Source organism: Heptranchias perlo, chromosome 10 (assembly GCF_035084215.1).
Source record: "Heptranchias perlo isolate sHepPer1 chromosome 10, sHepPer1.hap1, whole genome shotgun sequence".
NCBI lineage: Eukaryota > Metazoa > Chordata > Chondrichthyes > Hexanchiformes > Hexanchidae > Heptranchias > Heptranchias perlo.
Window position 1 is genome coordinate 50,678,212 of NC_090334.1, and position 27,675 is coordinate 50,705,886.

General features: G+C 40.5%; 1 protein-coding gene across 3 annotated transcripts in view; it reads right to left on the bottom strand.

Annotated features, from left to right (window-relative positions):
- Positions 1 to 25,391, bottom strand: part of kif26ab (kinesin family member 26Ab) — a 176,284-nt gene extending 150,893 nt beyond the window's left edge. For all 3 annotated transcript variants that reach the window (XM_067991715.1, XM_067991714.1, XM_067991716.1), the window contains exons 1-2: positions 25,099 to 25,391; positions 24,311 to 24,559 (exon numbers count right to left, since the gene is read on the bottom strand). In XM_067991715.1, the coding sequence (XP_067847816.1) occupies positions 24,311 to 24,559; positions 25,099 to 25,149 (300 nt within the window). In that variant the 5' untranslated portion in view covers positions 25,150 to 25,391. The remainder of the gene's footprint in view (positions 1 to 24,310; positions 24,560 to 25,098) is intronic.
- Between the last annotated feature and the right edge of the window lie 2,284 nt (positions 25,392 to 27,675).

A 27,675-nucleotide genomic window follows, 5' to 3' on the forward strand; every position in this document is an offset into this window, starting at 1 on the left:
ACTCTCATAGTGGAGCATATGTTTAAACCAACTAGTTGCCACACATTCGGTAGTGTGTATTTAATGACACAAAGTGATAAAGGAAATGTTCTCAATAGAGATCTCAACTACAGTTTATTACTAAACAAATTACACCGGGGAAAACAGGCCTACGAGTGAAGTGATACCTGATTACTAAATCCATAACCATTGCCAATTGCCAGTTTCTCAACTGCGCTGAATATTTGCTCGCTTGTTGTTGTCTCACATTTCATTCTCGTCCAGAATTAGTTGACAGACAGCAGTATAATCCAGAGATTGTTCAAATCAAATCAAAAGAACCATTCCAGAAGAAATCTTTCTAAATGCACCAGATTAGGGCCCTAAAACAGCAAAATGTTCATTACCTCTTCTCCCTCTATATCTGTACACTATAATACAATTTCAACCCAAGAGAGCTCACAATATAGCAGAATGTTTGAATTATCATTGATGTATAGTAACAGTGACAGGTTTTGATTAAAAGAGAATGTACTCTTCTAGCTGGTGAAGTTTGCCATTTCCTGTAGTCTGTCCTTATTATTTGCAATGTAGCTAACAAATTACTGTGCCACTTACATACACATCTTCTACAGAACAAAAAGTCACACTCTTCACCAAAAGAACCTTCACTCTTTTTAAACAAAATGAGATAGGTTTTCAATTTGCCGCCTGGGCATAAAACTGGCAATGCGGATTGGCCACCCATTACAGACACCAGCAGATTTTAATTTCCGTTGAAATCAAGGGAAATGAAAATCATGTGGTTTCTATAATGGTCGGCCGATTCGCGGTGCCAGTTTTATACATGGGCGGCAAGTTGAAAATCTATCCCAAATTGGTTACAAGATGGTTACGGTGTTATATTTACTGTTGATTTCTGTCTCTCTAATAACGGCCATTTAAGTGCTGTGATTCTCCTGTGATGCATATGGTAGTATAAAAGGAAGACTGGCATATCTCATGTCATGCTTGTGCCACCTTACATCATAACTTGCGACATATAACCACAAAAAAAGACGATTAAATATATTAATTGATTACAATTCAGATTGCTCAGTGTTTAACCTTTCTGCTACAATTCCAAATGAATCACAACGTTGAGAACTGGCATTGAACTGAGCTTGAAATAGTTTCAAGCTTTAGATTTATAAAAGGGCTGCATGAATAAGACATGGTGCGTTTTTTTTTAATGCTGCTTTACTTCCTGTCAAACAGTGTACATTAATTATGAAATTTTAGATCTGTTTCAAATTACTTCACTTTGATGATGTCCAGAGCACAATATGAGTAATCCGTGCCGGCAATGACTTGTTCAACTGACCTAAATTACATTATTCCAGCTTTTTCCACTAGTCTGACAGAAGGTCATCGGGAGCAGGATTTCCTTCTCGGTTTTTCCACGTCTGGTTATTGTCACTAATAGCAGCAACAGGCATACTGTACGAGAAAAATAAATTGCTATCTGAAGAATAATTGAAGCAAACATTGCATGGACCACAGTTAGAGCACTGTTTGCCGTTTTAGGCACCCTATTATGGAAAGCACTTCAAAGCCATGAAGACCATACTCCAGGATGATGGCTAGGGTTGGGGGTACATTAGTTATGAGGACTTGTTCCCACTGTAGTAGAGGCGGTTAAGAGGAGATTTTAGTAGAGGTTTTTAAAATGGTGAAGGGTTTTGATAGAGTGAATAGACTGAATAGGAAAAGATGGGGGGGAATCAGATAAAGGGTCAACACTTTAAAATTGTCACTCAGAGAATGATGGGAGAGGTAAGGAAAAAATCTTTATGCATAAGGTGTTGAAGCATGGAATGCTTTTCCACAGGGAGTGGATGAGGCAAACACCATTGCATCTTTTAAGGGAAAATTGGATAAATATTTGAAGCAGATGAAGATATTGGGCTATGGGGAGAGCACGGGGCAGTAGGATTAGTTTTGGATTGCTCTAGCAAAGAGGTGGCACAGACAGGATGGGCTGACTAGCCTCTTTCTGTGTTCTAAATTCCTATGGTTCTAAGCTCCTGAAAAAAATTATTTCTTGTCTCTGACTGTATAAGGGAGATTTTAATGGGAGGGCAGGATTGGTGCACGACAGGCCCGAAGCTTGGCAGAAATTGAATTCAAAAATCTGTTACTGCGCAGTATCATTCAAATTTACAAACATTCATAACATAATATGACCCATCACACAATACCACCCCTCACACAGTGCCACGCACTGCACAATACCACCCATCGCACAATACCGCCCACCGCACAATACCGCCCAATACCACCCATCGCACAATACCATGCACCGCACAATACCACCCATCGCACAATACCACCCACCACTCAATACCACCCATCGCACAATACCACCCATCGCACAGTGCCACGCACCGCACAATACCACCCATCGCACAATACCACCCACCACTCAATACCACCCATCGCACAATACCATGCACCGCACAATACCACCCATCGCACAATACCACTCACCACTCAATACCACCCATCGCACAATACCATGCACCGCACAATACCACCCATCGCACAATACCACTCACCACTCAATACCACCCATCGCACAATACCACCCATCGCACAGTGCCACGCACCGCACAATACCGCCCATCACTCAATATCGCCCACCGCACAATACCGCCCACCGCACAATACCGCCCACTGCAAAATACCACCCGTCGCACAATGCCACGCACCGCACAATACCACCCATCGCACAATACCACTCACCACTCAATACCACCCATCGCACAATACCATGCACCGCACAATACCACCCATCGCACAATACCACTCACCACTCAATACCACCCATCGCACAATACCACCCATCGCACAGTGCCACGCACCGCACAATACCGCCCATCACTCAATATCGCCCACCGCACAATACCGCCCACCGCACAATACCGCCCACTGCAAAATACCACCCGTCGCACAATGCCACTCACCGCACAATACCGCCCAGTGCACAATACCACCCACCGCTCAATACCACCCACCTCACAATACCGTCCACCGCACAATACCACCCGCCGCACAGTGCCACCCATCGCACAGTGCCGCCCATCGCACAGTGCCACCCACCACTCAATACCACCCACCTCACAATGCCGCCCGCCGCACGGTGCCGCCCATCGCACAGTGCCGCCCATCACTCAATACCACCCACCTCACAATGCCGCCCATCGCACAGTGCCGCCCATCGCACAGTGCCACCCACCACTCAAAACCACCCACCACTCAATACCACCCACCTCACAATGCCGCCCACCGCACAATGCCGCCCATCACAGAATACTGCCCACCTCTCAATGCCACCCACTGCACAATGCCGCCCACCGCACAATGCCGCCCATGTGGAAATGAAGTGAACCTGCCAAACATCCAATGTAACAAGATCAAGTTCTCGTTAGATTGTCTTTTAAATACTATTTAATCTGTTACATTTAATGCCGATTTTTCCCTGATAAAAGTCAAAGCTCAGGTTCCCTGAACAATTTAGTGTTCCCTGAACAAATGTGCCAAGTGCCGTGGTACTGAGCCATATAAACAAGGAAGAAGGTCGCTCATCTGTGTTGAGTTAGTTGATCTCAGCCGTTAATCAGGGATTAATTTTCCAATTATTGGGGATTTAAACACTAAAAGAATGCATCCAATTCCCAGCTACAATAATTTTGGAATGGTAAATAATTGTACCTCATTCTTGCCTGCCGTCTTCTCTTCATTTACATTTATTTTCATTTCTTCTTCATTTTTTAAAAAAAGTCTTATATCTTTTTTTTGGTTCTCTTATATTTTCTCTCTTCAGAACATTTCCATTTGACTTTCTGTTCTTTGCCATCCACCCACCAGGTCAGGTAAACACCCGAGACTTTCCTATTCCAACTCCCTTCTCACTCTATATGCCTCTGCAGTGGAACCAATATATTTCACATCTTACAGCTGTAACATGCATTTTTAGACATATACCCATTTTTAGACATATACCCATTTTTAGACATATACCCATTTATAAACTTGGTAGATATCTTACAAACAAAATATTGGAAATATGAAAAATATTCCGGTGCAGACATGTGTTGTGGAACAAGTCAACTTAACCAGGAAAACGAGTGTGGCCTTACTGACATCATCATGAATAACAGCCTATGCAGGAATTCAAGCAGAGCCCCAGAGTCTCTGGGGATGGGGAGGGGAATGCAGGTCACAAATATTATGAAGTGGAAAAAAAGTGATTTTGAAAATGCAGTTAATGATAGATGGGTAGGGCCACAAGCTCTCAATGAGACATTTATGAGTTTCTGAAGTGTTGTAGAATTGTAACAAAATAATATTATATTATAAAAGAAAGAAAGAGTTCTATTTATATATATCCTCAGGACATCCCAAAACACTTCACAGCCAATTGATTACTTTTTGATGCGCAGTCAATGTGGTCATATAGGCCAACATGGCTGTCAATTTATGCACAGCAAGCTCCCACAAACAACAATGACGTGACTGAGGAGTTAATCTGTTTCTGATGGTGTTAGTTGAGGGATGTACTTTGGCCAAAACACCAGAAGAACTCCCTGCTCTTCCTCAAAAAAGTGCCATGGGATCTTTCACATTCATCTGAACAGGCAGCAGAGACCTTGGTTTCATATCTTATTCAAAAGACAACAACTCTGGCAATGCAGCACTCCCTCAATACTGCACTGAAATATTAGCCTAAGTTATGTGCTTAAGTCCTACAACCTCTCACTCAGAGGTGAAAGTGCTACCACTGAACCAAACTGACACTTAAACTGGGTAAAGTGTACAAAGTTGCGTGCTGGAAGCGGATTCAGAGGTCAGCAGGTCCCACAGGATTTTCTATACTAGGAGCCTGAATTCATAAAATCAATCCTTATCTCTAATATTATGACATTACAAGATTACAGTACTGTAGTGAGCCTGTAATGTTGCTGATTGGTCAGTGGTTAGCATGGATCAGATCCTAATAGGTGTTCATGGTAACCATATTGTTAATTGTATATATGTGATTTATATCAATTATTGTTAAATGTGTTCAAGTGGTGGGTATTAATTGGGGACTCTCTTGTATCCATTTATAGGAGGGTGTGCAAAGTTGAGCTGTGTGAATAAAGGCTTGGCAGCAACTGGAGACCAGGCTCTAGTATTCTATACTTCACCACCTGGCTATCCAATTTATAACATGGTAGCAGAGGATGGTTGCCTAAAGGTGGAGGTTGGAAACTATGATTTATTTTGGACATAAAAAAGAAAAACTTGAAAGCCTATTGGCCAATGTGGAAAATGGAAGAAGGCAAGTTTAAAGCGTCGAGATACAATTTCCCTCTGATGTTCTTGGAGTTTGAACCTTATGACCAGTGGAAGAATGAGGTTGATATGTGGACACGGGTTACTAATCTGCCAAAGAGAAAACAAGACATGGCCTTGGCATTGTCACTTCCTAAGCAAAGTAAAATCAGAAGTAAGGTATTTTCTGAGATGGATGCAGATCTTTTGGATAATGAAGGTTTTACCTTTCTAATAGAATTTCTGGATCAAATCTGTAAGTGAGATGACCTATTAAGTGCCTATGAGGCCTGGTCAGCATTTGATAGATATCAGAAAATGGACGGTCATTCAATGGAAGAGTGCATCATAGACTTCAACAAATTGTACAAAAGGTTGACAAAGTTCAAATTGGGAATCCCTGGATCGGTACTAGCGTTTAAATTACTAGATTGTGCTAAGGTTTCTCATATGGACAGGCAACTGGTCCTAGCTGGCATCCAGTTTTCGGAAAAGGAGACTCTGATGAACCAGATGGCTGCTGTTTTTTAAAAAAAATTCCTGGGAAAACAGTCATTCCCTTCAGCCTTCATAGAACAAATGACACAAAGAATAGAAGATTTGATGGTCACCAGGTTTCGAAGTGTTCCGGATACTAAACGCCGGTGCCAGACCAGGTTTCAAAATTTTCAAGAGACCAGACGCAGGCATCAATATGACGGAAGGAGTAAAGACAGCCAGATTGTTGATGAAAGCAGGTACAGTAAATCCAGTTATATCAACAAAAGACAAAATTGGGACAGTAATAACGGGCGAATGAATCCCAGGAATGCCCAAGGAAAAATCAGCAGATGCTTTAGATGTGACTCATTATAAGTATCATTATGTGGCGAATTGCCCAGAGTGAAGATGCAGGGTCTTTGAAATGACGCATGAAGAAAGTAGTTCTGAGGAACAGGATGAAGATAATGATGAATCTGAACAGATTATACTTGTCACAAGGAGTTTTAATCCTGTGCTGAATGTATTAGTCACAGATTCCTTTAATTGTGCGGTGCATGTACTTCAACTGTATGCAGTGTAGATTGGTTAAAATGTTATCTTGATTCACTAAGTAGTGAGGATTAACATATGGTTAAGGAATATAAAAGTTCTACGTGTTTTAGGTTTGGAGATGACAACACCTTGAGGTCACTCGAGAGTGGTAACTCCATGTAAGATAGCTGGAGTAAGCCATTTTAAAAGTATGGATGTAGTCTCTGGTGAGATACCTGTGCTTTTGGGTAAACCTCCCATGAAAAAGGCAAAAAATGAAACTTGACATGGAACATGATTAGGCAATCATTTTTGGAAAATCGGTTGATTTGCAGTTCACCCAGTCAGGGCATTATGTATCCCCTTAATAAAACCTGATGTTTCTCATCAGCATGTTAGACAAGTATTAATGGCATCAGGCGATAAGGATAAGAGAGAAAAAAAACAAATTGTCTTAAATTCACATAGACAATTTGCCCACCCTACTTGTCAACATTTAAAAATCCTGCTAAAAGATACAGGCGTAGTTGATGAGGATAAGAGGCTAATCGAAGAGATTAGTGAGAACTGTGAAATTTGTAAGAAGTATAGACCGATGCCCCCACATACCATTGTAAGTGTTCCATTAGCACGTGACTTTAACGAGGTAGTTGCCATGGATCTAAAGGTATGGGGCAAAGACAGAAATGTTTTCATCTTACATTTGATTGACCTGGCTACAAGATTTAGTATTTCTACACTAATATATCGTAAGGAGAAGAAGGTTATTCTGGATAAAATTATGGGAAAATGGATAGGGACTGGACTTGGGACACCAGCAAAGTTTTTGACAATAATAGAGATGAATTCGCCAACTCAGCGTTCAGAGATATGTGTGAGAACATGAATATAATTGTCATGAATACAACAGCTGAGAGCCCTTTTAGCAATGGTCTTTGTGAAATGAATCATGCTGTGATTTATAGCATGGTGCATATAATTTTGGCTGATCAAACAGAGTGTAAATTGTCAACTACCCGAGCATGGGCAGTTCATGCAAAGAATTCTCTTCAAATGGTTGGAGGATATAGTCCATACCAACTAGTCTATGGGCGCAATCCTAAACTGCCTTCTGTTCTTTGTGATAATCCTCCTGCTCTAGAAGGTACTACAATTAGTGCCATTTTTTCTGAGCATTTAAATGCTATGCATGCAGGGCGACAGGCTTTTATCAAGGCTGAGGTATCAAAGCAAATTTGTAGAGCACTGAGGCATACTATTAGACCATCTGAGACGGAGTTCAATTCAGGAGATTTGGTATATTATAAAAGAGAGGGTCGTAGGGAATGGAAAGGCCCTGGTAAGATAATAGGTCACTATGGTAAGACAGTACTTGTCCAATGTGGTAATTAAACTGTTACGGTTCATTCCTCACGATTAATTATAAAATCTCGGAATCTGAGCAGATGATAGAAGTAAACGAGGCACCTTGTGCCTCAAATGTTCATGATTTTTTTGATGAGGTTCCTGAGGAATAGACTGAGATAGATGAAGGGCTGGACAGTGGTAATGTCAGTGATCAAGAAACACATGACCGAGCTATCACATCCACAGAACAATGACCCAAAATGGGTACATGGGTGGCATACGTTCCAGAAAGATCTAATGAATGAAGGGATGCAACAATTTTGGGACATGCAGGCAAAGCTACTGATAGGTTTAAATACTGGTTGAATGTTCAGGATGATGGCCAAGAAGCAAGGTCCATGGACTGGCAGAATGGGGTAAAAGAGTGGAGAGTACGAAAGCGGAGTACAAGTAGTGATAGAGAGTCCAGAAGTGAATCTCACATCAGAAAACGATCACGAACTACAGATGAAAGAGGGAGATTTCGCAGTAGCAGTCCCTACAGATATATAAGTAGAATTAAAAGACGTAGCTTGATGAGGTCAGACAATGAAACAAAGACCACAGAACAGTCACATAACAGAACTAGAAGCAGAAGTCCTCATGATCGTGAAGTTTTGGTGGTTGCCAATAAACTTGAGAATAAATGAGTAAGAGAGGCAAAACATAGGGAGTTAGATAGTTGGAAAGAACTTGGAGCTTATTCTGAGGTAACAGGTAAGGGTCAACCAGCTTTGCCGCACAGATGGGTTTGTATTGAAAAAGTCCTTGCAGATGAGACTTATAAGGTTAAAGTGAGGTTGGTAGCTAGGGGTTTTGAAGAGAAACTGGGTGATAGAAATGTAATCTTAAGAATCTTTTGGCAACATATTCATGGGGGTAAAGGTCAATTGACATAAAAGCCGCATTTCTGCAGGGCGATACTTTTCAGAGACGTGTTTCTGAAAGCGTCTAAAGATGCAGCAGATGCGGAAGAAAAACTATGGAAACTAAACAAATGCATCTATTGCCTGAATGATGCTTCTGGGGTATGGTATTTTTCAGTAAGATCAGTTTTGCTGAAAATAGGTTGTGTTCAACTAAAAGCAGATCCTGCATTGTTTTATTAGTACCATAACGGAAAACTTTCAGGCATTTTCATGATACATGTTGATGATTTCTTATGGGGTGACACTGTGGAATTTGAGAAACTCGTCATTAATAAGATTAGAGTAGAATTTAAAATTGGGAATCAGGCTTGTGGGGCTTTAGATATTAAGCAGAGTGGGTCTGGTATAACTTTAAATTAACAGTCCTATTTAGAGAATGTTACTTCCATCCTGGTGAATCGTACTAGGTCATCACAGAATGATGATCTGAAGAAGAGACAGAGCAATTACAAAAGCTTGATTGGTCAGTTGAACTGGTTGTGCACTCAGATTAGATAAGATGTTAGTTTTGATGTGTTGGAGTTAAGTACTTCAATGAAAACATCCCATAGTTGAGAATGTTTTTAAGGGCAAATAAAACATTACGAAAATTAAATATAGATAAATGCTTTCTTAAGTTCCCATCCTTAGGTGACCCAAAGAAAATTAAGCTAGTTTTCTTTAGCAATGCTTCACGTGCCAATCTTCCTGATGGATATTCTAGTGCAGCTGGTTTCATAGTGTTTCTTATGGGTGAGAATCAGAAATGTTGTCCTTTAGCTTAGGAACTAAGAAAAAAAAGGGATGTTAAAAGTACTCGAGCTGCTGAAACATTGGCTCTTGTCAACGCAGTGGATATGGGATTCTATTTGGCAAATATCTTGAGCAACATCCTGTACAATGGGAGTACTGAAGATTGTCTACATATATACTGGGTATACTATCGTTCATTGTGGGATAATGTACACTCTATGAAAAATGTGAGTGAGAAAAAAATACGGATTGACCTTGCTGGCTTGAAACAAATGATGGACAGAAAGGAAATCTCTAAAATTAAATGGGTGGATTCAAGCCATCAACTGTCAGATTGTTTTACTAAAAGAGGTACATGTATGAAGAAATTATTAGGGGTCCTGGAGAAGGGTCACCTCACAATATAATGCTTTAAATAGTATAAATTGTACAAAATATGGAAGTTTTTAATTTTTCTGTATATGTAAAGTTTAATTTAAATAAAATTTTTATAAAAGAGAGAAGGGAATCTGTTAATTGTATATATGTGATTTATATCAATTAGTGTTAATTGTGTTCAGGTGATGGGTATTAATTGGGCACTCTCCTGTATCCATTTATAGGAGGGTGTGTAATGTTGAGCTGTGTGAATAAAGGCTTGGAAGCAACTAAAGACCAGGCTTGAGTATTCAATCCTTCACCTGGCCATCCAGTTTATAACATACATGACATCACAGACTAATCTTGTGACATCAGGAACCAATCAGATAATTGAAAAGAATGTCAACACTTTTTAGAGACCATAACAGTTCCCTATCCCTTCCTTTGTTAATCCTCTAACCTGGGCATTTTGCCCATTCTATCCACCATCTACTCACTCTAGTTTGCTCCCTTACATACCTGCTCTGAGTGCTCCAGCTCTGCACTGCTCCCTTCCTCTCTCTCTCATACCCACCCCAAACGCTCAAGCTCTGCTTCCTCCCAGCGCAACTTTGAATGCTCTAGCTCCGCCTCCGCTTCTTTCCTCTGTCCAACTGAGGTCCACTCCCAGTGCTCCAACTTCCATCCCTCTCTCACAGTACTTTTAGGTGCAGCGTCACTCGTTGCAGCTTCAGGCTATACTCCCCCTATTCTCCAGGCTCTAAGCCCAGGCACAGCAGGATACTGCAGATTGCAAGTTTTAAATGGGCTGATCGGCTTGCTTGACTTTGGGACAACTGGTTCAGCTGAGCAATGCTCCTGCTGCTTCTAAAACTTAAAGTGCAGAAGTAGCAGGTTCAGTGCTCTGGAAACCAGCTTATATGCCAATTCGGACACTGATTGATCTTGAAAGCTCGCTCATAGTTCATGCTACCATCCACTGCAGCACACTGCTGTAACCCTCACTCAGATATCAGCAACACTCCCCTGGCCCCAAATACAAAGAAACCAGCATCACACAAGCTACCCCACACCTTGTGTCATGTTCTGTTTCGAATCTGCCTTCCACCTTTGGTCCTTAAGGCCCACTCTGCACTCCCTCCCCACTCCAGTTTCTGGCCTCATGCTCTGCTGCACTCTTTCCCTATTGTGCTCCTTTCCAATCTCAGATTAATATATTTTTCATGAGTAACTAGGTTTCTTAATCATATCAGAAATCAGGAAAAGGTACTTCATTTCTGTTAGTTCCAACATTTACATTTCAGAATCATTTTGACTCTGTGCCCGATTGTGGGCACTGGTAGAAAAAAACTAACATGGTTCCCAAGTAGAGTCAGTAACCAGGAACAAAAGTATTATTTTTTGGCATACATCAGATATTAGTGAAATAAATTTCAATCAGTTAAAATAAAGAAGATTTAGTGTGATGTGTTAAACCTAATGAGTTAGAACCACTTACCAAGTTATAAGATATCCAATTAAATAGTCATAAAGATTTTAAAATAATTTATGGGTTCTTATGGAACAAGCTGTAAATCTTATAAATAAAGTAATAATTTAGAAAGGCTAGACTTTAACTACAAAAGGGAAGATTCTCCATTTTGGCCCTCCTGATGCATGCTGGGAATGCATATCATGAAATTCCGCAATCTCAGCCCATGATTTCTGTCCATTAATTTTAATGGATGAAAAATCACAGGCTGAGGGTGTGCAATTTCCCACTATGAAGCAGGAAACCTCCTATAATGTTCTCACATCAATCTACATGGATGAGACTTAATAATAAAAATAAAGATAAATTCTATTTCAGTTCCCAGGTTGCAGTGAGAGAAATTAGTTGGATGTACTAAACAAGATAAATTACAATTACTTTGGCTCTTCTCCAGAAAACGTATCCATCTAAATTGAAACTTCATTGACAATGAGTCATCGAAGGACCTCTGTTTATCATTCTCGATAAGATAAAATATAAATCTACCATTAAAATACTTTAATTGACATTGAAAACCCTTGCTATATATAGAGTAGAATATTGAAGACTTGCACCTATGGAGCACTTGGGGACAAACTTATTGGATTTCCAGTACTTAGTTTTCAGATGTGCATTGATTTGAAAAATCCCTGATAAATATAAACCTCTGATGGAATTAATTTCACACCTTGTGTTTATTTGCCTGTTCTGCTTAATTAGCACAGCCTCAAGCATAAGAAAATATTTTGAACTGTTCATTAATATGTACTTCCACTGCTGAGCTTAGTATTGTATTTAATAATTGGCATCTTGATAATTTTGTATTCCAGTCTCTCTCTCCTCACTTAGTGAACCCCAACAAAATATAATTTTGTACCCTGAAGTAATGTATTGGTAGGACGTAATTACAAGGCAGTAACACAATGGAGGAGTTTAGATTACACATGAAAACCATGAGCTGATGCTCGAGTGATTTTAAGGTAACATCAGAAGCCCTCCAGATGACTCTGCTGAGCTGTTCTTATCAACTATTTTTATTTTTTAATCTGTAGTTATTTTAAGTTTTCTGTGGCTTGACAGGATTTAGTGATATCTTTAAACCATATGGCTTTTTTGTCAGTGCTAGGGTTTTGGAATTCTTTAACATTTTATTTTGCCTCAAAAAATGTGACTCAGAAGAACGTTCCCTCATGCAATGGTGAGAAATTCTTATCCCAGACTCCCTTAAAAAATATTTTTCTCCTCCAATTTTCTCTCTGATTTTCTACCCTCATACTCCTCTCCAGCACCTCTCTGATACCTCAACAAAATGGTTTTGTTGATAAAACTTTTATGAGTACATCTTTAAATTATGTCTATCTACAAACAGCATTTTAATTTTGTGTAATCAAGACTTCCTTGTCTAGAATAAGCTTTTTTCTCTCAGTAATATGTGCAGTATTAGTATCAGATGGTGTTTTACAGATGAAAGGCTGGCAGTTGGCACTAGTTTTGGAGATAATTGGCAGGTGCGTGATGTTGTGACTGACAACTCAACCACTATTAAGGACATTAAAGTTCAACATAAATATGGATCATTGCTTCACAAGCTGGCTACCACAAGAATTATTCCATGTCACCAGATAATGAGAAAACCATATATCCCGTCCCCTTTTTGGCAAATGCTCATTTCAAGAGCTGTTATCATGACAAACCAGCTATCACTCAAAATGCATAAGTCAGTTTAGTTCCTGTGATGCATCCCAGACCGAAGAGTAATTTCCTTATGCTGTTTGCAGCAAGCACCACATGTAAGGTCAAATGTCTGTCTTACTTCCCACTTCATATTTTGCTTTGTGCTATTCGGGCAGTGACCAAATAGCTGACTTTGTCTTTAGGGAACCCTATTCAAGGATCAAGAAACTAAAGCTCACTTACAGCAAGCCTACTGTTGACTGAACATGAACCACCCTACTTGTGCTTTAGTACTGGAAATGCTGTAAGCACATGATTCTTTCCATCAATTTTTTACCATGGTCTATTATCAAATGATAATGTATTTTTTTTATTATTCATTCATGGGATGTGGGCATCGCTGGCAACGCCAGCATTTATTACCCATTCCTAATTGCCCTTGAGAAGATGGTGGTGAGCCGCCTTCTTGAACCGCTGCCGTCCATGTGGTGAAGTTACTCCCACAGTGCTGTTAGGTAGGGAGTTCCAGGATTTTGACCCCATGATGAAGTCAGGATGGTGTGTGACTTGGAGGGGAACATACAGGTGGTAGTGTTCCCATGTGCCTGCTGCCCTTGTCCTTCTAGGTGGTAGAGGTCGCGGGTTTGGGAAGTGCTTTCAAAGAAGCCTTGGCGAGTTGTTGCAGTGCATCTTGTAGATGGTACACACTGCAGCCATGGTGCACCGGTGGTGGTGGGAGTGAATGTTTAAGGTGTTGGATGGGGTGACAATCAAGCAGGCTGCTTTGTCCTGGATGTTGTCGAGCTTCTTGAGCGTTGTTGGAGCTGCACTCATCCAGGCAAGTGGAGAATATTCCATTACACTCCTGACTTGTACCTTCTAGATGATAGAAAGGCTTTGGGGAGTCAGGAGGTGAGTCACCTGCCACAGAATACCCAGCCACTGCTCTTGTAGCCACAGTATTTATGTGGCTGGTCCAGTTACGTTTCTGGTCAATGGTATCCCCCAGGATGTTGATGGTGGGGGATTTGGCAATGGTGATGCCGTTAAATGTCAAGGGGAGGTGGTTAGACTCTTTCTTGTTGGAGATGGTCATTGCCTGGCACTTGTCTGGCATGAATGTTACTTGCCACTTATCAGCCCAAGCCTGGATGTTGTCCAGATCTTGCTGCATTCGAGCACGGACTGCTTCATTTTCTGAGGGGTTTTGAATGGAACTGTACGCTGTGCAGTCATCAACATTAATGTTTAGAGGTTGTTTAGGAAGTGATGCTACGTACAAGACAAAGAGAAAGACTGATAGAAATTAAAGTGATCTAGCATTTTGTTCCTCGCTCAATTCCCCTTGACTTTTTTTCTCTTAGCTCCTCCTCTCCTGTACAGTTCCACAGGCAGCAACAGTTCTACAGTACCTCAACCCAACTGCAATTTTAACTCAGGCCTGAGTGGAAAAGATGCTAGGCTAATTCATGACAGAAGAGGATCTGCCCCAGAAGAGACTGAAAAAGGTAAAGCCCTGATTTGAACTCTGGGCAGGTTTTGGGCAAGTGTGTGGTGAAGTGAGTTGGAAACTCACCCGCTGCTGCATAAATCAGGGCCAGACGAATTCAGCTCCCGAACCTCATTAACACGCCACTGCTCCATATCCAGGTGGGAAGTCAGCGGGAAGCAGCGGAAAATCACACGGCACGGAGCCCACCCACCCATGCAGGGGGTGGCTTAAGCTTTCCTGCTCCTTCTGGTCCCATAATGGAAAGAAAAACCACTTAACTTTTTTGGTCACATGCAGGACTGTACCTTCTTCTGTCTTGCATTTAGCTGTCAGAATCATCTCGCAGTGCTTCATCTACAATGAATTACTTTAAAATGCAGTGAATGCTGTTATGCAGACAAACATAGCAACTCAAACGCACAAACTTCTGATATAGAGATGTGTGTTACACCCATTCCTTCTCTTTCAAATATTGACTTACCCACTATGTATTTCTAACACTTTTCTGTTTTACACAACATTTTATAGATATCATCTGTACTATCTGGAAGTTATCTAGAGGTTCTTCACTGGTGATGAATGTAGGTGCATGTGCTGTATTTTTAATTAATTAATTTATGCTATTGTCAGATTTTTTTAAAAAGACTGCCCACTTATATAACAGAATACAATATTTGGTGTACAAAAGATACTCCCCCTCAGTCAATATACAGAATCAAGTCCAACTGTGGGTTTTTTTAACTGTAAAAATGTAATGGGTGTAAAGTTATTTACACTGATCCCAGTTCACAATAAAAACTTGTGCCTTTCTCCCACCCACTAAATTTTGTGCATTCTCTCCTAGCCTGCACCAGTGCTGTTGTAGTCATTTGCTTTTTAGCTGGGAACTGCCAACCCTCTTGAGAGATAAAACATTAACCGTAGCTTTATTCCACTTCAGTTATGTGACACAGGGACCATTTTAGAAATGATTGCTGTGTTTTCAGCAAGCAGAATACAGACAATGATTTGAAAGCTTCTCTTTCTTCAGGCAAGTTGTTTGGCAAGTGCAAGCTGTGTTTCTGTCTGTTCCTGAAAAGTAACTATTGTTAGTAAGTAGATGGTGTCAGCCTCGGCTCTGTGGTAGCACTCTCATCTCTCCAAAGACTGGAGCACATAATCTAGGCTGATACTTCAGTGCAGTACTGAAGGAGTGCTCCCTGTCAGAGATGCCTTCTATTGGATGAGACGTGGAACTGAAACCCTGTCTGCCCCCTCGAGTAGATGTGAAAGATCCCATGGCATTATTCAATGAAGAGCAGGGGAGTCTGCCTGATGTCCTGCCCAATATTTGTCCCTCAACCAACATCACTAATACAGATTATCTGTTCATTTATCTCATTTCTGTTTGTGGGACCTTGTTGTGTGCAAATTGGCTGCTGTGTTTGTCTACACATGAAGTGCTTTGGGATGTCCTGAGGATGTGAAAGGCGCTATATAAATGCATGTCCTATCTTTTAAGGTTTGTAACAACAATAACGATAATGAGCATTTATACAGTGCCTTTAAACTGAATTTAAGGCACTTCAAAGATAGATATTAAGGAAAACAGTGGAAGGGTTAGCATAGGAGGGGGTGACCGAAAGTTTGGTTAAAGAGATCGGTTTTAAAAGGTTTTTAAAAGAGAGAGAAATGGAAAGGTGAAGAACTTTAGGGAGGGAATTCCAGAGAGTAGGACTCTGGCAGCTGTATGCTCTGCCATCAATAACGGGCGAAGGAAGGGAGGATGCACATAAGGCCAGAGACCGAGGAATGGAGTGTTCAGGAGGGGATATAGGGATGGAGGAGATAGGGTAAGCATGGATGGATTTAAAGACAAGAATGAGGATTTTAAATGTTAAGCTTTGGGGGATCTCATCCTCCTAGCCTAGTATTCTTTTTTTGAAGATTGGGGGGGGATTAAAGCAGCAGTTTCAAAGGAAAGCGAACCATTGGCAATGTTAGCTATCATGGGAGCCAGGAAGAAGAGTTGGGCAGTCAGGAGTTGAATGGGAAGAGGATCAAGGGGAGTAAGAGATGGGTCTTTTAGATGAGATGAACTTGGAGAGGAAGGGGTGTGGTTTTTTAGGGAATGAGGTCGCAGAGACACAGAGGTTGAGGCTACAGTAGGTCAGAAACTGGGGGTGAAAGAGCTGGGGCTAATGGGGGAAATAGGTGTAAAGCCAGCTACACAGATAGCCTTAACCTTGATGATGAGGAATCCATGAGCTCCTTGCACTTGGTGTTTGAGATGAGGGTGGAGGAAGAGGAGTTTAAGGAAGTGATTGTTCATAGAGAAAAAGGAGCGTGGGTTTGCATGCATTGATCCACACATGGGAACTTTCCTGGATAATGATCAGGAATGGGAACCCCAGCTGATTTTTCCCTTCCTAGTCTATGGGCACTGAGACCAATTACAGAGCTCCAGTTGAGATCAGCCAACTCAGCACAGACTAGGGACTAATATTTGGACCTTCTTGCTTTGTATACCTAATTACTGTACCATCCCAAACATTTGCCCACCAGGTAGCCATGACAACAGATATGGTGGCAACATAGAGCTAGCAATGGGGAAAGAAATGATAAAATATGAGAACTGGTCATTCCTTGCAGAAGCACAAGCCCTGTCTGCATTTCATGTTGTAGTCCCTATAATAAAATAGGGAATCCCACAGCACAGGAAAAGGTAGATTCCAATAAGATGCATGGTGGAAATAAATTTGTAAATCATTTACCACTCTGAGCTTTGCCATGAACAGAGTTTAATAACCAGACACTTTCAAAGAGTTATATAACTTTAAAAATTCTGTTTTGTTATTTTTTTCTACTAATTCTGCTCACTTAAAAAGCATATATTTTTATGCGCACACTGAGTGCTGATTACATCGTTTGAGAAACTGGCTGGAGGATATTCTAAGCCTGACAGAGTGAGAAGCTGCACTAAGGACAGTAGAGATTATCATTAACAGAAGATGCTTCAGCAATTTTATCATTTTAACTGTGAGTGTTTAATCCAGCTTCTTAACATGTCTCTTTATAAGCATCCCAACAGTGAATCTCTCATGAAGCCTTCATAGGAAAAGACTCCTTTACATTTTTTTAAATAATGTTTTATACAATGTATAGATGTTTAAATCACTTTTTGTGGCCTTACTTAGCACAGACATGCAAGACTTCCTAAGCATGAAAAAGATGCATATTTCTCAGTGCAGGCGTGTTGTTTGGGTAATTACCATGCAGAATCATTAGGAAACATTATCGCTTTGACTTGGATCTGTTTTACTATTTGAGCTCACATTTCACAGTTCTACTGTGTCAGGTTGCTGTGATTTAGTTATCCCAATCTCACAACCACCTTCAGCTAACAAAATTCCCTTCCACCTGTTTTGCTTCTGGTCAGGGTTTTGAAACCCTATACTTGAATACAAAAGCAACCTTAGAAAAGGTCACTGGGGTACCAATAAGAATACAAAAGGTTATAGGTTGCTGCAGCTTATAAATGCAGAACATCAGCATGAAATTTGATGTAAAGGGTCTCAAGGACTCTCTACTCATTTTCCCCTTATATCATGTTAGAATTATTCCAACCATAGCTGCAAATGCTTAATACGTCAGATGGAGCGGGACAAAGTATATTTTCAATTCCAACCTGCCGTCATTTGTAATCAATTTCAATTAGCAGACAAATTAAGTTAAACATCAACAGATATTACAGAACCCGTGCAATCAGGTAACTGCACTAGGAAAGTGTTTTTATGCTTTTACTTCTCTCAGGGCAGAAGCACTTTTTGAATCTAATCTAGTCTTTTCTTCACCTGCACTTAGCCTCCAATAAAGGGCACATGCCTTCAAGGCTTTATTTCCACATCCCCCCAACCCCCTCCCACCACCTTACGTAGATAATGTCCAAACCAAAAGGAAGGGGAGAAAGCCTGCTCCCAAAACAACTCATGTGCTGTTATTTGCCTAACAGCTAAGGTGCACAATCATTATCCAGTGACATCTCTACCAGTTATCGCTTTCCTTTCTCTCCTCCCTCCCCTCAATATGGTCATCGTGACTATGTTCAGCACATCAGTGTGCAACACGGCTCAGTTGCAAGCTGAGTTGAGTGGAGGATTGAACCAGCATGGTGTCCACTAGTGCTCCAACGTGCAGCCCTGCTGCTCTTTCTTTTAATAAATGTAACTTCTTTATCTCTGTGTTAAGAGTAGCTGTTGGCTGGACATTTGCACACCAGATTTCATAGGCAGTACAAGGAGAAAAATCATTAAACTATTCCTCCTCCCCCTCAAAATAACTTTGATGATAGCTCCCCAACATTAGGAAAGGCAGGATGGTGAAAAAATGTTGGCCAAAGCCATTGGTGAAAACTCCATTTTTTTCAACAGCTTTATTTCTTTTGCCTCCAATTTTGCAGGTTGGAAATGATTCTGAAACTTTTCATTTATTTTACTGTGTAGTTAATTAAACATATGGATTGTAAATGCCTTGAACAAATTGTAATTTATTTCACTGTGTCCTTTGTTTGTAAAATCCATAAGAAATTAATGAATAAATCTAATATCCACAGGACTATATCATCAATTTCAGTGATAAATGAAATCAGAACAATCTCAGCCTTAAATTAGATGTTCTACCTAGCTACAAAGGTTGAGTTACATTTTAATGATCTAGGAGAAAGCATTCTTTGCTCATTATGTGAACTTCTGAAGAATATATTATTCCATGTGACCTAAGGCAACTGGTGAAAGTTTAATAAAGACTTTAATTGCACCTGTCTCTAAAACTGTGACACACTGTAATGGCAGATTCCCATCTAACTTTCCTTGGGATTTACATATGGCATTAGCATTGCTACTACAGAGTGCTTAGACAAATAGGTCATTGTTCTGAATACTTCTAAAAAATAAATTCTACATTTGCAATTTGCAGTGAAGTCTGAATTTGTTTTGAATAACACCAATATGCTCAGTTTGGATAAGTCATGCTAGCTGAGGGCAAAATACTTTGATTTGCAGAAGGAAAAATGTTGGGGCATATTTATGCCCAAGGTGTTTCAGGGCTGACTAAGACACAAAAGTGATAAAATGAAATATGTTTCCATCACATATAAATGTTGCAATGTGAAGACTTATTTAGTAGCATGCCAATATATATATATATATATATATATATATATATATATATATAATATACCATTCCTACTGGTGTTTGAACACAACTAAATGATTCCTGTAACAATCATGCTGGTATTTTATGGTTCATTTATGTCTTCCTTTCTTCTAGCTTCCTATGCCAGCATTATCTTCAATAAAAAGAACAAGCCAATGTCAACGCCACTCTATAACCAATCACTAAGAGAGACCAATCTGCATGTTACCATTTTGTGCCACAGGCACATCCAGGGATATCATCTGCAGATCAGGAATTACAAGACAACTGAGGCAAAATGGGGCCGATTTTCCTCTGCCCCCCCCCCATGCCTCAGCTGGAGTAGAAGTGAGGTGGACCACAGTCAATGTGCGGTCCACCCAATGAGATCTGAACCTGTCCATATTTGTGGGTTCAGGTCATTATAATCTCTCCAATGCCACCCCAACTTAGGAATATCCTTTCAAAAGGGTTCCTACTATAAAGTGGAAGAGGAGACACCTGCAACAGCAATAATGGTCATTGGTTTTGGGGCCTTCTGGCTGCTATTCAGAAACAGCAGCCAGAATGTCACCAGCCCCAATGCTCATCCTGCTGGCCCTGAAAAAATAACTTATTTTGGAGCCTCCAGGAGTTTGCTGCCTGCCCATACACAGGACTGGCATCTGTAAATTCTTCTTCACATAAATAGTCATCAACACAAAGAATGGACTTCTGGGTTGGTAGTGGAGGCAAAGATCCTGCAATAATTTAGGAAACTTTTAAATGCCATGATGAAGGGATGGATGGAAGAGCTAAAATGGGCTGAACAGCCTTCCTCATCCACATTTAACTTGCAATTTTGCCACTACCTCAGTAAATCATCGTTCAAAATATTCCAACAAACTGACCAAAATGTACCAGATTCCAAACTTGGCTTATTTTAAACTTAACAATACTACCCATAACTTTAAAAAAAATCCAAATCCTGTCTGGAGTAACAGCAACAAAAATTAAATACTCTATAACAACTAAAATGACAGTCCCAGATTTCCCATATTATGCACATTGAGCCGATTGGGTCTTTAGAAATGTTATGCATTATTGTACAAAAATGTTGTGCAAAAATGTACAAGTTAACCATTGCCTAATGTAAAATAGATTTGGATGGTCTGATCCGAAAAATTTAGATACACAGTTCTGAATGCTAACAAGTCTAACTTCCCAACCAGATGCTAATGAATTAATTCCACTGTTGGATGTCACTTGAATCTGCCTGCTACAGTTGGGGTGCATTTAGTCCATTTTCTACGAGGCCACTGGATGCAATCTTTCTCAAAATGCTCCACCTCAGGAAAGAGAACAACTTCTGTAGGTATTGTCTATCCCAACTAAAAGCATGTGTACATCTTTGCAGATTACAGGGCAATATTGGTAGTGATCAGAAAGAAGTCCATGACCTGGACTCTCCCACCTACACCCTCTCTGAGGGAAAATGCATGAGGGTGAAATACACACTAGTGGAAAATACATTTGGCAAAAAAAATGAACTGGAATGCTTAGAGGGTTAAGTAAAATAGAGTTGTAATAATTTTGAAGAAAACTAAATGTGAGAGATATAGCCTTTAATCACAGTTGTGTTTGAAACTCTGTATTGTACATAATTATCATTGTTACTGTTTTCATGCAGCTTTGATCAAAGCACTAATTTAAATTCCAGTCATTGATTTATTCCCATATGGAATTTCCTGCAGTCAAAAGTAGACAGAAAATTCCATAACAGCTTACAGTTGCAATTTGTCAAAACTGATTTTCACTATTATCTGCTAGAGTTTTTGCTGACCTATGTAAAACTTTGCATCCCAATTATATCCCTTCAAAATCATACCATCTACATTAGGTCAATAGAAAACAACCCGCTTATTGAAAGGACAATTTCACTAAACCACTACAGGTATTGACATATGTTGATGTTACTAGCTCTCTATGCAGAGCAATAAATCAGTGGACATGAATAAGCAATGCACAAGTGACAGAAGAAAAGTACAACTTAATTCCCTCTCCAGCTACATGGAGATCCGGAAGTTCAACTCTTGATTGTAAACTGATTCCCAACTTAATCATCCTACCACATCTTAACTAGGTTTGTCATCAACCATCTTTATTACACTGCACAAGCCTTTATAACCCACCACTGATTTTGTTATCAGTAATAGATTGTGGGCAAATGTATATGTGAAATTGGTGCTCATTTGTATTATCCAGGAGTAACAAAATTATCAAAATGCTAAAACTTTAATCTAATTGGGAGCATTACTTACAGTGAACTTTAAATCTATAAACTTTATTCATTTCAAAAATGTTCCTAAACAGTTCAAGGAATTGGACCCCAGTTATTCTAAAGTTTCACATCATCATATTAGGCCAGTGCTTAACATTTAGGATGAGCTCTTCTTTACGAACAACTATTTGATGCTACCCACAAGAATATGTCTTTATAAGACTTAATGGTCTATTTTGTGATGGGCAATGAATTGAAAAACTTGTCACAAGTAATGAAAATTGGAGAATAGGGTCTTTTCAGTGACCTGTCATAGGACAGAATGCAGACCTTCTTCAAACCACCCCCACCCACATACCCACCCACCAGCACCAAAGAGTATTCCGAACCAGGTATAAGGTATTTTCAAAGCTGTCGTTGAAAGATCCCATGATTATTATGGCAAACAAAGCAAAGCCATTCAACCTTTAATTTGTTAGGAGAAATAGCTAGATTATTGGTGTATACGTTATTACAGACTCTTAAATTCCACCTCATTCGAAGTTGAATGGATAGTTTTAAACCACACCATAGTAAAAGCTTATTTGTGGAGAATATTTGGACTGTTAAACCTAAGAACAAAGCAAAATCAGCTGGAACCCTATGTAAACATTAGAGAATAGGCCTCTCAGTTAAAAAGGGCTAATTGTCTTATTTCACTGCATCTGAACTTTAACTGTCAAAAGACAATATGTGTATTGCTGCGAATTCAAAACAGGATATAAAGTCTACAGAAATGTATTTTCCCAAGTTAGATCTGTGATCAGTCATATTCCCAAACTGTGCATCAGACCACATACAGAATTGCTTTACATCTTTATCAAAAGTACAATAAAAACGTTGTTTGAATCCAAATATCCTACCATTGAAGGTTGGACACTAGATTCCTTTCATTGTGAAAATGAAAACAATATTGTGATGTGTTTTGGAAATAAAGGCCAAATGTATCATTCAAACCCTGCCCTACTCCACCACCAAACAAGAAGAGACCACACAGAGTGGCCTTGAGAGAAAGGTCTCCTCACCTGGACACCTGCTTGTGAACCACCGCCTTTCCAGAATGTGCTTTTTTTCCCATGACTAGAGTCTCATGACTAGAGTGACATGGACAGATAAAGCCTCGATTATAATTGAGAAGAATTTGCTCATTGTGCACAGGTAGAGAAGTCAGTGGAGTCTGCATACTGGACAATGGAAATAGGTAACCCGCATTGACAGTTAATGGCAGAACGGTAGACAGGACATTTAGACTTAACAAATGAAACTTAAGATACGTACAAGATCTTCAGCGCAGACAAAATCAAAACCTGATCCTGTGTCATGAAATAGGGCACAATAAACGTCTGAAGACCATAATTTATGGGCATGGCAATTACACAAGGTCGTTTCAGTGCAGGTAACGTTCGGTAGAGTTTCATTTCCTTTTACGGATCTCAATTATTGAAAGTCCTACGGGAAGGGGGATATTATTGTTTCCGCATAATGTACGTTTTTGAATATATCCCCTCAACTGTAAACTGTTGTAAAGAAAGTTTCTGCTATTGGTGGAAGCAGTAAATATTTCTCCCCTTTGAACTTGCCTACACTTTCAATCACATGTACCAACCAGCCAAGGGGTGAACGCAATTAGTGCAAATCGATAGCAGGAAATTGGAGTCTTTCAATCCAATCAGACCTACATCGCAGCAAAGGAACTTCGAGTTGCCTGGTCGCCTTTTAGCGTGTACTCGCGGCGGTAATGTCAGTTGAATCCCAGCACACCACCTACATTTTTAATACTTGTATCTGACGTGCCAAGGTCACTCTCCTTCCCCCGTTGAGAATTCTTGGTGTTGCGAACATCCCCAACTGCCTCGCCAGGGGTCATTGGGTATTTTTGTTTGAGGCGCAGGGGGAGGGCTTTACCTGTTTCTAACCTCTGTGGGAAAGCTCTCATAAATAAAGAGTTCAGTGCTCACTGGTGGGGGTGGCGAGGCAATGCCCTCAAGTTTGGAACACTTCTGCCGCAAGAGGTGCCAGTTCAGCTCACGCTGAAAGATTTCGTCAGTATGTGGCTCCGTTCCACCGCTCTCACTGCAGCCACTGTGAGCGTTTTGTTCAAGGCTCCAGTTTTACTCGTCCACTGATCTGCAAAGTCAGACTCACACATTGAGCAGCAACCAACGCGTCATCTCACAGTCTGCAGTCTGCGGGCTATGAATACATGGGGCCGTTAGTAAATAAGAGTGCAGCAATAAAATTTAAATGGGTTGTAAAGGAGGGCAACAGATCTCGATGAAATAGTTCCAATTCAAACAAACCATGGCTTAAGCCAGATGCCAATATTACAAGATAGCCAAGGAAGGGGTACTCGGAGAGACAGGGAATTTGCCAGGGGACAGATTGACTGTTTATTTAACTCATACCTTGATGGATCCAGGGATGACGAGCTTCAGGGCTTGTCGTTTGAGCTCTGCCAGCTTGAGCTGGCAATTCTTACACCAGGCTCCTTTTTCTTCCTTCTCGAAGGTATAAGACTCCGTCCCGGAGGCGGCTCCAGCTCCCTCGGGAGCGGGCCGACTGCCACAGTAATCTTCCTCCGCTGCCTGAAATCTCTTCCTGAGACCGGACTCCAGGGGCAGCGTCGACTCCTTGCCTGGGCTCCCATCCACCACCTGCAAACATATCAGAAATGGGGAGAGAGAAGTGTCTTGAGATGTGCTGGGCACTTTAACGTGTTAAATGGCATGGAGGTGAAATAGAAAATCAAACGGAAGGGGACAACAGTTAAATATAACAATGTTAAACTGTCACCTCTCCACCAAACTGATAAGTAATATTAACATACACATGGAGTCACTCATTAAACATTGCTTCCAATTTTCTTTAAAATAGTTCAGTTGGTTTAATGCCAGTGAACCTGTTGCTGTGTTATTCGGAGTTACTGTAAACTCCCGGAGAATGCAGTGTTGCTATTTGTTAACAAGCCGAATAAGGGTTTTGATTCTTTGACGTTAGGGAGCATTGGTACATGCATCATGGGTCGTGATGTCGCTATGCGCCTCTTGGTTTTAAATGTACTCTTATACTGCACCATCTGAAACACAGCAAATCAGCACACCTATCTCAGACTTAACATAGCCAACGTCAGCCTGAAACTTTACTCAGCCTTGACCCAAGTACAGTAACTCTCACCCACAGCCTCGTTACTTACCGTCAGACTGCGGCACTCCGGCTCCAACGCACGAGATTTGTTCCCTGGCATTTTGGATAAAGTCACTTTCGGTTATTACAGAAACACATCAAATCGGGGCCAAAGCAAATAATTTACTGTGACAAGTCCCGTCTCTCCGCTGGAAAGTGTGGATTCATATTAACAGCACAAATGCCACTGAATGAATCGTCTGATCATTACATGCAATTGTCACTAAACGCCTTTTTTTCAAATGTCCCTGAAAAGTCTCAATTGGTATTTGTTCATTTTGCGCTTCCACATGCGTAGACCATCCATGTCCTAAAGGGGACAAGAATAAGTTTGAGTTTCAAGTTTGTGTGGGTTCGGGGAAGCGGCAGCGTGTCTTCGAGTGGGTGGAGCACAACATGGATTTAAACCACTGATCGGTCAAGGAGTTCCCGTGACTGACAACAGTAAACTGCTCAAATAGCACAACTCTGCAATAACTTTAAACTCCCATCGTCTACTTTCAAACGGGCACTCTCGACAATTTCACATGTAGCCATTTCAAATAACAAAACAACTGGGAATTGTTAATACGACCTATTCGAAAAGTCCTCAAACCGAGCGCGGGATGTTTTTGGACATTGATCTCAGAATCTGTGAAGTTGTCAACAATTTCTGGTTTATTTCGCTGTGCGATTTATTACTGCAATTGCAATTCAAAACGGAACATTGCAGAAATCATCATAATGAGTCAGGCGTGCTCTTCCAGTGCCTGCGGTTCTGCTGTAGTTAATTTAGTTGTGTCCATGAATAAGCTACTCAAAACTGAGCTGTAAACGGCTTGAGATTCAAATTCACTACTTTCTAAGGTTCAATTTACGATTTTACCCTCTTTATCTGGTGAATAGTACCGAGTTTTTTTATGCTGGCTGAATGCGATGTGTGATCCGTTAAATTGATTAGGTTTAGGTTAATTTAACACTAAAGTTTGACCAAGTGAGGTTGTTGGATATGTTTTGCACCCTCCCCCCCACCACCAAATAACCGGAATCGTTTATCAAAATGCAAAAAAAAACAGTACTCTTGAATCTGAACAACGTATTTTTAACCTCAAAGTCAACTTAAACTCCTGAGACTCGGCCTCTAACACTCGCATTTTTTTGTTTTAACTTGGGCTCTATTAGTCTGGAAAGTTGTACCAGCTTTAGCCTTCCTCCCAGAGTCATTCTGTGCTGAGAGCGATTGTTCCTGTTGTTGCAGCGCCACTTGTTGGTCATCGTTCAGAATCGGCACAGAGGACCAAAGAAAAGGAGAAACTTGTTTCACAGGAACTATGAGCCTGGAATTTGTGTGTGCACAGGAAAGTCCTGCTCACATTCACCTGACAAAGGAGGAAGCCTCCGAAAGCTTGTGATTTTCAAATAAAATTGTTGGACTATAACCTGGTGTTGTAAGATTGTTTACATTTGTCAACCCCAGTCCATCACCGGCATCTCCACATCAAAATTTGCTCAGCATTGGTATAGTTGGGCCCTCAATGCTTGTGGTGAGTCGGTCTCTTCTCTCAGTGAACGCGAGTTCTTCAACTCGAGAGTAATAGACTATGCATGGTCTGGAAGGAGGCAGTACAAATTATAGTACAAATTAACGTAAGTAAAAAATCTCTTTAAAACATAGAATATTTGTGTATTATTTAGCAAAATGGCGCCGCAATTGCGATTTCTATGTTTTTGGGCCTTGTTCAATTTTTACAGCATATAGAAAATGTACACATTTAAAATAAGCAGAAACGCAAAGCAACATTTTGATCAAAAAACATCACACTGGGGGACTTTTTTAAAGTGCTGTGTACTCACTTATTCCAAAACTTAAATTCATGTGGAAAACTTTATTATAAGATTACATTAATCACAGTTTAGAACCATAAAGAAGGAAGCTGGAGACATTTGAACAAATACCAGATTCCATTAAAATACTTTAGTTATATAAAAGCATATCACTAGTAATCACATTCTGTCCCCTAGCATAGTAAGTGCATATTTAGCACAAGCTTTGAGTTTGAAATTGCTTCAATGTTGACCACTTTGTCCTCCAGTTGATAGCCAACCGAAATAATAAAGTGGCTTCTATGTGTTATATAGAGGATTGCGGCCGGCAGGCTATGCATACTTGGTGGTTGGAGATCAGTACCCTCACAAGATAATGAGTGGTTCATAGGTGTGAAAACACTATATGGAAGGTCGAAGCTGAGCTGGTGGGGGGCTGATTACAGGAAGAAGTGGCAATGGATAGACAGCTGTGGAAGCTGGAAGAGGGTAAAGTGCAATGGTGAGATGTCAAATTACATACCTCTTTAAAAATAAGCTTAATTTTAGTTGTAACGCGTCTCACTGATTTTATTAACAAAACTATTCCTACATAGAGTGTCTGCTAAATATCAATGAATTAGCAGGCAGGGGAGTATAGAAAACAAACGTGGCCCCGTGCTTGGGATGAAGTTGCAGGAAGGTGGTCTCATCCTCTGCAGACTTTACCGGTTAAGAAATTACAAGAACTCCAGTCATAGATGTAAGTAGAAAAGGGTCCTTTGGCTTAAAACGTATGAACAAA